The 13,468-nt window shown below is 45.2% G+C and overlaps 1 protein-coding gene across 1 annotated transcript in view; it reads left to right on the top strand.

Annotated features, from left to right (window-relative positions):
- LOC149442417 (DENN domain-containing protein 1B-like) overlaps nt 1-13,468 on the top strand; it is a 120,569-nt gene that overhangs the window by 41,644 nt on the left and 65,457 nt on the right. Inside the window, exons 6-10 of the mRNA XM_089656132.1 lie at nt 933-1,002; nt 3,844-3,924; nt 6,935-6,988; nt 9,791-9,901; nt 10,266-10,366. Coding sequence (XP_089512258.1) covers nt 933-1,002; nt 3,844-3,924; nt 6,935-6,988; nt 9,791-9,901; nt 10,266-10,366 — 417 coding nt within the window. The remainder of the gene's footprint in view (nt 1-932; nt 1,003-3,843; nt 3,925-6,934; nt 6,989-9,790; nt 9,902-10,265; nt 10,367-13,468) is intronic.

Genomic DNA, 13,468 nt, shown 5'->3' on the forward strand with positions numbered 1-13,468 from the left:
GGAGTTCCCGGAGTCGGGCTTTAGGCTAGACTCACATATAAGCATTTGCTGCATGCCATGTTTGCACAGGCACAGCGGCCTATTCATTTGAAAGGACTTCTGTACCTGCAGGAAATGCAGGAAAAAGGTCCTAGCATCTTTTCAAAATCACCATGTGGATTTATGCACCCAAAAATGCACTACACTTTGAGACGCATGGTGGGACTTGTGGCGGAACCGTTCTGCCTGGGCTTCCTTGTGCGGAGCGATGCATCTCAGCCAATGATCCCCTTTTCTGGCAAGTCTTCCAGCGCTCTGCCAAGGCGGGTATTAGAGCTCAAAGACAATCCTTCCCTGATATCCCACACCATGAGTCGGAACTTCGTGTAGGGTGAAATGAATCAATCTTTATTGAACACAGCTCAGTATATACAGCTTCACCCCCACCAGACAGTCTGGCACTGGGTTTTCCCCACCCACAACAAAGCCCTATAAAACAACAATACAGTATGAACTCTAGAGAAGTGAAAGACTACAAGTCCCCATTACCCTAAACAGTGTAGAATGCCTGTCTACATTACAGCTGCTAAACATATACAGTTTTAAAAAGGGGAGAATGGGAAGACCACCTAACAAGGAACAGAAAGGGCAAAATGTGAACACAAAGGGATGGTTCGTCACAGGGCCACTAAGAATTAATGGTACCCCTATGTGTCTGCTAAAGAGCCACGCGTTTTGCCCACAGGTGCAAGAACGTGTGCGATTTACATGCATTCCCATATCCACATACCTGTAAACCTAGCTTTAAGTGGGCTTTAAGCACTTTGCTTGAGATACTCACATCATCCTACAGTGCTATCAGGTCGCAGATAGATATAGAACCACAGCATGTTTGAGTGCATTTAATACATGTGGTGTGGATATTCAGTTCTTCTTTTTCTCTTACTTTTCAGCTGTTTGCCATGGTTTGAGCTTTTCTACAAACTACTCAACAATATCGCAGAGCACCTAGTAAAGGACCAGGTAATATATCCATCCTTTCTACACCTCTTGTCCTTTCCTTCATTTTATTATCTTTTCCTTTAATAATCCCAAACCATGACATCACGGGTTTTCTTTTCCCTAAAATCCCATTTCACAACATTAAACTTCATTAGAGCTTGGTGATGCAATAGTGTACCACTACCCACAACGGGGCCGCTAGTAATAACTGTTTTTTCCCCAAAAGTTCAGAGGCTGCCCACCACTTCAAGATCCAGTCTATTCACACCAGCTCCAGTAACACAGTCTAGGGCAGTTTCTCAACCAGGGTTCCATGGAACCTTAGGGTTCCTCCAGAGGTTGCCAGGGGTTCCTTGAGCTATGAGCAATTTTTGCCTCTCAGGTAAGTTCCGCCTGACACCATTGATCTTTTTAGTTATCTGTAAGGGGGTAATTCTTCCCAAAGATCACAAGTATAAGGAGCATTCTTACCTCTATCACACTAATGTATCATGAATTGTAGATAAAGTCATTTTTAGCAGGGGACCCCTGAGACCGGAAAGTTATGTCAAGGGTTCCTCTGCATTGAAAAGGTTGAGAAAGGCTGGTCTAGAGGATGTTTTTTTAAAATTTATTGCTGACAGACATCAACAGGCAAAGGGTTAGGGCATGGGATACTCCAAAATGATTAGCACATAGCAATTAGAAGACAATATTCTCCTTGAGTAAACATGAATGTAGGACAGTCTACACCTCGAGAGCTGAAGACCATGGAGTAACTTCCTGAACAGGCTAAGACCTTACAGCTGATGACCATGAGGCACAATTTCATTGGCATCTGGTAACCTTGTGCCTGTGCACAACTAAAGAACACTGCACAGTCACAAGGATCACTTTAAGGTCTGTACTCACAAGTCCCCAAGACAGCTGCCATCTTCGTCTGGACACAGTCCAATGAGTGACACAGTCCTTCTCCAGACTATATCCCCTGTGGTGGGGTCCTGCAATCAGCTTCTAAGCAAATCCATCTAGGCCCTCAGCCCTGACATCGCTAAAGACTCTAAAAAAAGCTGCACAGTTTATGGGTTGTCTAAGGACAACAGCTCCTCAGGTTCTGGAACCCTCCTTAGGAGAAGTAACCTAGCTCTTCGGTGCCTCAGACTATCTATCAACCTTCTAGCCGCTTTCTGGACACAAATCTCAAGGGAAACAATTACTGCTCTCCTGGCTACAAAAGGAGCCAAAAAATAATTTACCTAGAATCCTATACTAGGAAGGTGCTGCACATTTTTAGTTTGGCAGATGCACGTTATTATTGGCTAGTAATGGTTTCCATCACAGTAATGAGCCAGTAGTGAGGCACATATGGAGGAAAAAGTTTGTGATGTTATTTACCAAACATACACTGGGATTTGGAGTCCCAGAGTGCTGCCGAGCAGATCCATGGCAGCTAACCTACGTAACTGGCACTTTTTTTTTGCCAGCCTCCCACAGGTCTATTAAAGAGCACCCGTAGGCAGGGAAAGTACCATCCTTACATCTTTACTTCAAGGGAGAGGAAGGGGGTGGTTGTTTATCATTATCTGTGTCCCCAAAAAAGCAGATTTCCCCCAATGACAGGAGACGAGTAGAACAGGAAGCTATGAAAATCTGTACAACACAATAAAAAGAGCTATCTGTGACTTAGTTTAATTTCATCCTCATTTCTTGTCCTGATATCACAGAGGAAAAAGGAGGAAATCTCCCAAGTGGGAGTCACATACAGACATACAGAAAAAAACCTAGCATAAATTCCATCTCTTCCCTACTTTATCTGAAGTTGGATTTGGACGTTCACAGGGTATTTTGAATGGCTAATATGAAAGCCCAACTCCAGGAAAATAAAAAAAAAAACCCCACCTAGCAGTAGGTCCACCACACTGCAAGGGTTAAATGCTAGTTTAGTCTAAGGGCAGAAGATGAAAAGTCGTAGTAAACTCGTCTTATAATAAAGCTTACCTGTAGGTAAAACTATTATCTCCTAAACGTGAACCATTTAGGAGATATTAGCCCTTTTTGATATTCAGCGCATGCGGTCTGAAGGAAGGGCATAACCGTGCCGTTCCTTCAGAGCACTGTGCCGTGGTTCGGGACTCCCTCGCACATGCAAAGGAGTGACGTCATCGCGGCTCGGCCAGTCAGCCAGCCAGAGGTCGTGAACCCTGAAGAAAGATCGGGTAAAGATGTAAGCCCCGGGGAGCCTTGACAGCACTCCACTGGAGGGTTTTGTTCTAAGGTAAGTCCTTCATAATGTGCTAGTATGCAATGCATACTAGCACATTATGCCTTTACCTTGCAGGGGTTTTTTTCAAATTTTTTTTTTATGCGGGTTACTACCGCTTTAAAGAGATAATACTTACATTAATCCTCACTCCAGCACAGGGGCAGACTGACCATTTGGAAACTCGGGCACTGCCCGAGGGCCCGGGGTCAGTAGGGGGCCCCATGAGATGCCCCTGGTACCTTTTTCATAGGCTTTTTTGAGTTTGGGCAAGGACACAGGGGCCCCATGATCCCCTATTGCCCGGGGGCCCCATGAGTTGACAGTCCGCCTCTGCTCCAGCAGGTTCCCTACGGCGTTGTGACCAGTCCCTGCAGCTGCTCTGTATACTGTCTCCTAGTGACTCTTTGAGAGGCTGGACCAGCTGCCAGTCCAGGCTTCTAGGTGGATCCCGACCATATGGCCGGAAACTTTTCAGAGCCCGGACCGGGTCTGTGACTAATTTCCTGCTGTGACCATCCGGAGAAGAAGAGCCAAAAAAGCTTTGGCCATACTTTTCCTTTCATCTAGCCCTGTCTTTTTTACTATTATATTTAACCAATTTCTTATCTTCTCCCTGATAGTTCAACGAAATTACTGACATTCTGCAGACTCTGTATGATCACCCAGTGCCGGACGTGGACAAGACTCTGAACCTAGAAATGGTGAGCTTTTTACAATTATTTAAAAAAAGGGCAGGGCTTGGCTGTTCTAGCCATTTTAAATACATAACTCTACTAATATTGAAAACTTTCAAACAAATCGATATTAATAATATTTTAATCTTACTTTTGTGTTAGAATACATTGAAAGACTCTTGTTTGACAGTCAAAAAAGTACCAAATCTAGTTACTATGTAATGCACAACCTTCATAAAGTAAACAAAAATCTTCCTTTACCTCTTCTGACAGAGGCAAATCTTCCTACATTTGTGTCTCACCTGCTCCCCCTCCAAGACACTGCAGCTCACAGTGGGACGGATTCAGCAACAGAAACATTGCTGCAAATTCAGAAACCAGTGAGTGGGCTAGGTGTGGTCAGGTGCTAATTGGCAATTGGTAAATCCACACCTTCTGCAACATTTTTCATTCCCACCCTGCTCAGCCTACATGAGAGTGACAACTGTGCTCTGAATTCAGAAGCAGTGGAGCATCATTGACACACCATCACGGAAAGCTCCATTAGGTGCACTTCACTGGCAGGATCAACATGTCTTTGTGGAACTTTGCAGGAAGGCTATGAGAAAACTGTAGGGGCAGATGTACGTATAATGGCTCCGTCCTCGGGCCCCTTCTCTTCTCTATCTACACCTCCTCCCTTGGCCAACTCATACACTCTCACAGCTTCAACTACCACCTATATGCCGACGACACACAAATCTATCTCCCAACCCCCCACCTCACCCCCTCAGTCTCTGCCCGTATCACACACCTACTGAGCGACATATCTGACTGGATGTCGCTCCACTTCCTTAAACTGAACCTCTCCAAGACCGAGTTTCTTGTCTTCCCCCCAGCCCGGACACCACCCCCCACTGACTTCTCCATCATGTCCAACAACGCCACCATCAAACCCGCCCCGCAGGCCAGAGTACTTGGTGTCATTCTGGACTCCAACCTATCCTTCCAGCCCCATGTCCAATCTTTAACAAGCTCGTGCAGACTCCACCTCCGCAACATCGCCAAAATACGCACGTTCCTAACCCCAGAAACCACTAAACAGCTCATCCACTCTCTCATCATATCACGACTCCACTACTACAACTCCCTCCTCACTGGCCTGCCTCACTGCTGGCTATCCCCGCTTCAGTCAATCCTGAATACGGCAGCCAGACTCATTCACCTTACCAACCGCTCCGTTTCCTCCACCCTCCTCTGCCAATCCCTCCACTGGCTTCCGATTGCGCAACGGATCAAATTCAAAATCCTAACACTGACGTACAAAGCTGTCCACCATACTGCCCCGAACTACATCACTGACCTAATATCCAAGTACCGCCCAGCACACACACTCCGCTCCTCACAAGACCTCCTTCTCTCTACTTCCCTGGTCTCCTCCTCTCATGCCTGCCTCCAGGACTTCTCCAGGGTGTCACCCATCCTCTGGAACTCCCTGCCCCAACCCATCAGACTATCACCTACTCTCCTCTCCTTTAGGCGCACCCTGAAAACCCATCTCTTCAGGGAAGCCTACCCCACCCCCTGCTAACTTGCCGACCTCCTCCACTCTTCCTACCACTCCATCCCCCACAGCTATCTCCTCCTGTGCCACCATCCCCTCCCTCCTAGATTGTAAGCTCGAAAGAGCAGGGCCCTCGATCCCCTCATGTTTTGCATTGTATTGGTATTGTTCTGTCACATGTTCTGTCCCCCTTTGTAATGTACAGCGCTGAGCGAACTATCAGCGCTTTATAAATACTGTATAATAATAATAATGAAGTGCTGCAGCATATTTTCTTAATATTCTCATGGTCCTACTTTAAGGTTTTATAAACCTAATCTATAAGTCTATATAGACCCATAACAGTCCATTGAAAACAGTGCTCTCTTTAGGTGGCTTGCACCTAACATATCACTATTTATTGAACTGAAAACTAGAGGTACATCTAGAAATCTGTCTATAGAGTACATCATAAAAATATGCAACAGGAAGCATGTGAAAACACTATATTATATTAAAATGTGTATTGTTTTAAAATGCACTAAAAGTGTATCACTGGTACACGTCACTTACTTTTGTTTGTAGGTTGTGCCACCCCCTCTCCCTATTTTTAATGTATGTGAAAAAAATGATGGTGTTAACAGAGCTCAATAGCTCAGACTAAATATTACACTTACAAGTGAATAAGTTAGAGCATTGAACACCCTCCCCCCCCCTTTTTTTCACATCCCTCTGTAGAGTCCCTCTGCAGTTTCCACCAGAGACAGAGCATCTGGAAGGAGAGAACTATCATGGTTCCTATATATAAACAAATGATCTAACTTGACTTTAAGGTGGAAGTTCAGTCAAATCTTAAGTATACTTAAACCTGCTCCCACCCCCATTCTAAGCCTGTACTAACTACCCTATAAAGTAAAGATCAGGGGTGGACTGACAACTCATGGGGCCCCCAGGCAATAGGGGATCATGGGGCCCCTGTGTCCTTGCCCAAACTCAAAAAAGCCTATGAAAAAGGTACCAGGGGCAACTCATGGGGCCCCCTACTGACCCCAGGCCCTTGGGCAGTGCCTGAGTTTCCAAATGGTCAGTCCGCCCCTGGTAAAGATGTCTATACTTACCTATGCTAAGAGCACTCTGGTCCAGTCACCTGATCTGCTTCCAGCACCACCTTCAATGTAGAGGAGGAACAGCCGACAATGGATGCCCCATAGTAAGCCTATGGGTGAATTCACCACATAGGCATTGCAGCCATTTTCAGTAAACTCTCTTTCCACTGAAGTCGCCGCTGGACAGATCATGTGACCGGACTGGAGCGCCTTCAGAAAAGGGAAGTGTAGACATTTTTCTTTTCACAGGGTAGTTAGAATAGGGGTGGGAGCAGGTTTAAGTATAGTTAGGATTTGACCGGACTTCTACTTTAAATCCCTATAATTTACCAATATAGTTGCTTTCAGTTCTCAGGTTGACTATGACTAGTGATTGATATTGAAACCTTGATACCTTGTTTTTTCACAGTTTTCCTATTTTGTGGTTCCGGACCCTGCAAAACTGCCATCTATTCCAGAAAATGTGAGTCACCAGCCTAAAAAGCTTAATTCAGAAAAAATTCTGACTTTTCAGTTTCACACAATTGACAAGTTCACCCGTGCCCAGACTACGGAGACAAAGTATTTACATACTCTTAATGCGAACCCTGTCCTCCTTTTAAAGATGCCAACGCTATCTTCAAGAAATTTGGCGAATGAGTAAACTTACATATGTTATTGCCCCTCTGTTGTCATAGTTTGCCTTTCTCAGTGGCTATGTTCTCCCAAAGCCCAATGCCGGATTACCAAATAGGCAGAGTAGGCACCGGTCTGTAGGCCCCACGTTGTTTAAGGCCCCTCGACAATTGGATTGAAATAATATTGATTTGATGTTGAAAGAAAATTACAATCAAGCCTTCTTAAATTTATTACAGAAGATAGAAAAAAAATAAACTCAAAGAAATGAAAATTTTACATTAAAGACTGTATGGAGAAAATATTGTATTTATGTAATGTATCCAATACAAAGTTAAAGTACTGAAAAGCTCCTCTTCTTTCAGCTATCAGTTTATATAAAAGTTTGGTGCAACCTACGTACGTGTAATATAGAGTAGCGATGGTCGTCTTCATCTAGTTGCCAACATGCACGCTACTTAGTTCAATGTTTTCCCACTAGAGCATGCTCATGAGAAACCTCCAGAAAGCTGTCAGGGGGGCCCTAAGGTTTCGACTGCCTAGGGGCCTTTATAGAGCTTAATCCGTAACTGCCTGTGCCCCATTCCTGCATCATTTAAAAAAAAAAACACACAGTTTTTATTCTTCCCAGTTCTCAGGGCTGGATCACTTTTTTGTTATTGGTGGCCTTGCCACCGGATCTTGTGCATGTACCATACAAAAGTGAGGCCTGTTATTCTTCGAAAGCAGCCACATCATTTTCGGCGTATGTTCTGCATGAGAGCTGGATGGCATGTTATTGAAAGGTAAGTCATGCCAGATCTTGTACAGTACATGTGTGAGATCAGGCGAGATTTCCCTGGAGCTGGTGACATAGGTTTTCCATGGGAGTGAGAACCTTCAGCATGGCTCAAGGTCGGATCAAACAGAGTAACCCCGCCACTACTCGTGAGTCGGTGTGCTGGCACCAATCCAAAGCGTGAAAGCATACGAAGAAGGATGCCACTCAGACCGACCCCATGGATTCACCAATGAGTGTCAGCGATGACCTCAGACCCCACTATGACTACGTCCTCTAACATGTGGTCAGAAGGTAGTCCTTACAAGCCCTGGTGGGCAGAGCAAAATGCATTAAAGGACATGGCCAGAGCAGGGGCTGAGGCCAACACTGTCACTCATTGTTGAATCCTTGGGTTCGCTCTCAGCGGCGTCCTTCTTCATGTTCTTTCACACTTTGGATAGGTTTTCTAGGGGGCATCTGTGAGGCTGGGGTCATGTCACTGGTTGCTCAAGGAAACCTTACTGACCTCTCTAACTGCTTGTACTAGAACAGCCATTCTCAACCAGGGTACTGTGGAATTTTGTGGTTCCTCAAGAGTTTGTTAGGGGTTCCTTGAGTTGTGACTGATAAATCACCATTTGATGGTGCCTACATAGTTCCAGGGCCAACACCACTTGGCAAAGCCAGGACATCAAATATATTTTTTTACTGTCTTTAACAGCATTCTAACCACCACTGTAGGGCAGGCATTCTTTCTACTGACCACCAACATATGGGGCACTTTTCCTATTGACCCCTGATGAATTGATTTTTAGCAAGGGTTCCTCAAAACCTGGAAATTATTGTATGGGTTCCACTGGGGTACACAGGTTGCAAAAAGCTGTACTAGGAAGTAATTAATTCTTGAAGATCCTCAAAGATCACGGCAAAGACAGGTTTCTGCCTGTCCGTTACTAACTGTGTAGCAAAACCTGCTGTGTGTTTACATTAGAGGGCGGGCAGGCTGCCAAGATTTTGGTGCAATAGAAAATATTACGGGAAGAGTTAAGGTTTCAATGCTTGTGGTGTAATTGTTAAAGATGAATTTTTCCACAATGCCTATAGCTACAGAGATGAATAAGGGCTTGTTTCAAGGTGATTTTATTGCTTGCCCAGAACATGTAAATATTTAGCTGTGCATAGTCTGGGCACAAGGTCATTTTAAGGGCTCGTTTACACTTGCAGTGATGGTCACCACCTCTCCAAAAAACAATTTACAGTTTATAACTTTTCAGAGGGCAGTTGCCAAGCGGCTCGGAGGCAACATGTCAATTCCTTACCATCTGTTTAGAACCCTTGAAGGACCACGGAACTTACCTACAGTTGTAAGGCATTTGTAAGGCCCCATTCACTTGAATAGGATTGCGTTTGCTGCCCACCAAATGTCGTGACATGGGGTTTAATTTTTGCTGTGTTACCATTTTTGTTTGCACCTCGCTGCCAACCAGTCATGTTAGGTTAAGGTGGGTGGGTCACAGGCAATAAAACTGTGACCCGGGACTGACTGACAACTCATGGGGCCCCCGGGCAATAGGGGATCATGGGGCCCCTGTGTCCTTGCCCAAACTCAAAAAAGCCTATTAAAAAGGTACCAGGGGCATCTCATGGGGCCCACTACTGACCCCCGGCCCTCGGGCAGTGCCCGATTTTTCAAATGCTCAGTCCGCCCTTGACTGTGACTCACCTTCCCCCCCACCAGCTCCAGGTGTAAGACAGGAGTCTTGTATGGCACACAAATGTTTGCAATATCTCAACGATTTTATGAAGTCATTTTACTTATGTTTTGCTTTTTGTCTCTTAAGGAATACTAACAAACTTTTCTTTCATCTTTGATTTATTGTCATCTATCAGAGAAATCTCACAGAATTCCTTGTTGCAGTCCAGGTGGACACAATGTTGCAGTTATACTCCAGCCTTTTATGTGAGCGGAGGATCCTGATTACATCTAGTAAACTTAGTACAGTAAGTATTGCACGCTCCTTCCCCCTAATTCCTCACACTGTTGACATCTATGGTCAGGGGCGGACTGACAACTGATGGGGCCCCCGGGCAATAGGGGATCATGGGGCCCCTGTGTCCTCGCCCACACTCAAACCACACCCCAAAAAGCCTATGAAAGGTACCAGGGGCATCTCATGGGGCCCCCTACTGACCCCAAGCCCTTGGGCAGTGCCCGAGTTCCAAAATGGTCAGTCCGCCCCTGCCTATGGTGACTTCTCTGGATTTATGGCCAAATAGACTTACCCTGAAAAGGCCAAATTGTGTGTAAAATGAAAAATCCATCCAATGATCTACTTTAATCTGTGTGTTCCTCTCTCTCTGACAGCTGACTGCCTGTGTCCATGCCTCTGCAGCCCTCCTGTATCCCATGTACTGGCAGCACATCTATATTCCTACACTACCTCCACATCTACTGGACTACTGCGGGTCAGTCATTCTGTCTGTCATACTGTCCATCCGTCTGTCTATGGTTATGATTAAAGTGATATTAAGCACTTCCAGCAGCTGATTTAATCACTTACTGAGTATACAGCTTCTTTATATTTTATTCCATGCCTATGTTCCAGTTTAAAGCGGAGTTCCGCTCGCGCTGTCAAAAAATAAAAGTCAGCAGCTACAAAAACTGTAGCTGTTGACTTTTAAAAAACAGCCACTTACCTGTCCCTCGGTCCCGTGGTGTCCTCCCCGCCGCCCTTTTCACCAGCTGTCCTGTATTCCAGGAGGCCGGCATCTTCAGTGTTGGCACCCGGCTGTAACAGCTTGCAGCTTCACAGCCAGGTATCCACTGCCCATGCGTGAGTAGCACTACACTTCATGAATGGTCCTGTAGTCTTCTAGGACCTGTCACATGTCCCAAAAGACTACAGGGAGGGAGGACAGCTTCCACTTCCGATCGCCTAGGCGATTGGATTGGAAGTGGGAGCGGGTACCTGTCAATTTCGGGTACGGGGGAGCAGTCTCTTCCCCTTTTGGGTGGAGCTCCACTTTAAGCTGGTGCCATGACCTCTGCCCCAGGTTACCTTTTTCAGGATGGCTCCTTTAACCACTTCCGGTCCATGTGCATAAACAGCTTGACGGGAGCAGTGCCGAAGCAGGTCGCCATTTATAAACGGCCCCCGCATTCTCTGCCTGTACGCGCGAGGTCCCGATCATGCGATCACTGATTGGCCAATCAGTGGTCACATAAATATTAGTAAGCAAGATGTCACTTCTGACATCATTGCATACTACTAGTGAAATCTGTGAATGATCATAGAGGTCACATGGTACAAGGCTATTCACAACAGCCTTGTACCATATGACAAGCTGTGACCAATCACAGCTCTCACATTATTTCTCAATGGCTGCAGGAATGCAGCCAAAGAGAAGGAGAAATGATTGATTTTACAGCCTTTATGGGTGCAAAAGCAATCAGTGTAAAAAAAGAAAAGAAAATCGTCATCACCCCCCACAAGTAGTACATTGTCACTATGGTGACACTGTACTGCTAGGGTGACAGTATGTTAAAAAAAAAACATAAATAATAATATTAAAAAAAGTAAAAAATTATTTTGAAAAATTAAAAGTTTTGGTTATAAACTAATTTGGGTTATTTTTTTTTACTAAAAAGATAGCTGAATAAATTTTGGCGAAGATTTATGAAGAAAGATTATTTATTTGCAAAATTTTATAAGAAAAACCCTTTTTATTTTTAAATGTTTGGACTTTTTCATTTATATAGCAAAAAAATAAAAATCCCAATAATAAAAAACCAAAATAAAGTTTTATCTGTCTCAAAAAAATGCAAAAAAATTGATATGGGTACAGTGTTGCATGACCGCGCAATTGTCATTCAAAGTGTAATAGCGCTGAAAGCTGAAAATTGGCCTGGACAGGAAAGGGGTGGAAGTGTCCGGACTTGAAGTGGTTAACGTGCAGCATCCTATGGAGCCACCCTTGCATGCATGTCTCCCTACACTGTGTACATCAATAGAAACACACACCTCTATAGCCTATGATGGCAAGGCACTTCCCTGCTCCTTCCTTCTCCAAGCCAACAGATTGGCTTGAGACTGAACTGTCCACTGTTAACACTTTCCTGTGAAGACTGGAAGTTCAGGAAAGCAGCACTAAGACAGCAGGAGGCAGCAGCTTTGAAAGCTGTTACCTGCAAGTGTTGGGATAGAATTTCCTAATTGCTACCTGGACAGAAACTGAGGATCAACCCTAACACATAAAACTAACTTTGTTAAATCCAGAATAGTGACGATGCCTATGTATTGTGGAGCACACATAAGCCAGCCTGGAGCACCTCCCAACAACCTAGAAATCCTCCTACTGACTCTTCACATATGCCAGTGTTGACAGATGACCAGTTTCATTTTAAAACTCTCCATGCAGTAGCATTATTATATTATTATTATACAGGATTTATATAGCGCCAACAGTTTGCTCAGCGCTTTACAATGTAAGGGGGACAGTACAATTACAATACATTTCTGTACAGAAGGAATCGGAGGGCCCCGCTCGTGGAGCTTACAATCTAAAGGAAGGGGGAGGTAATACAAAAGGTGATAACTGCGGGGGATAATCTGATGGAGGTGGCTCAAGTACAGTTCTTAGGTGGAGGTGGGGTAGGCTTCCCTGAAGAACTGAGTTTTCAAAGATCGCCTAAAGGCAGACAGGGTGGGGGCTGACCGGACATGCTGTGGTAGGGAGTTCCAGAGGATGGGAGAGGCTCTGGAGAAGTCCTGGAGGCGAGCGTGGGAGGAGGTGATGAGGGAGCTAGAGAGGAGACTATCATGGGAGGAGCGGAGCGGGTAATTGGGGTGGTATCTGTGGATGAGGTTGGTGTAGCTTGGGGCAGTGTTGTGGATGGCTTTGTAAGTTGTGGTTAGTATTTTGAATTTTATACATTAGTGGGTCTACAGCTGAGGCTAACCATGGCCAGGCTATAGTAAAAGCAGTGTCAGCAATAAGCAATTAGAAATATGGTATTCTTGTACTTGTAGAGGCTTCTGATGTCCTCTGATATGACCAATGGATCGGAAATCTTCTCAGGCAGGGAATGATAATTCAGTGGTGGTGATGACACCCAGGGCTGTTTTTATGTCGATGCCTACGGCAGCTGGGTTGGTAGGGGCAGCAACAAGCCTCAAAATGTACAGATTGTGATACATTTTTCATTATTTTGGTTGCCTCTTCTAGCTAACTCTGGACCTCTGTTGCCAAATCAAGAAGAGAATCGTAACAGGAAAGTGTGGAGGTGTCAGGAATGGATTCACCACTGGTGGTGGGACTCACCTGCCATGTGGGCTGTAGTACCAGGGCTGGCCAGCGGGTGCTCTCAGCAACCAGAAACTCACTCCTACAGTCAGCCATCAGCTGAAGCTGATTGCAGGAGGTGTATTTAAGCAGGACCAGGCCTGTGATCAGGGCCTTGGTGTATGTTTCCCATGAGCCCCTGTACCCTGTGTTCCTGCCTATCTGCCTAGTTGCTGACCGTGCTTTGATCCTGACCTCTGCTGACTGTCTCCTGTTGAACCCCTG

This window comes from Staurois parvus, unplaced genomic scaffold (genome assembly GCF_062004578.1).
Source record: "Staurois parvus isolate SC_StPar_1 unplaced genomic scaffold, SC_StPar_1.0 ptg000887l, whole genome shotgun sequence".
NCBI classification, from domain to species: domain Eukaryota; kingdom Metazoa; phylum Chordata; class Amphibia; order Anura; family Ranidae; genus Staurois; species Staurois parvus.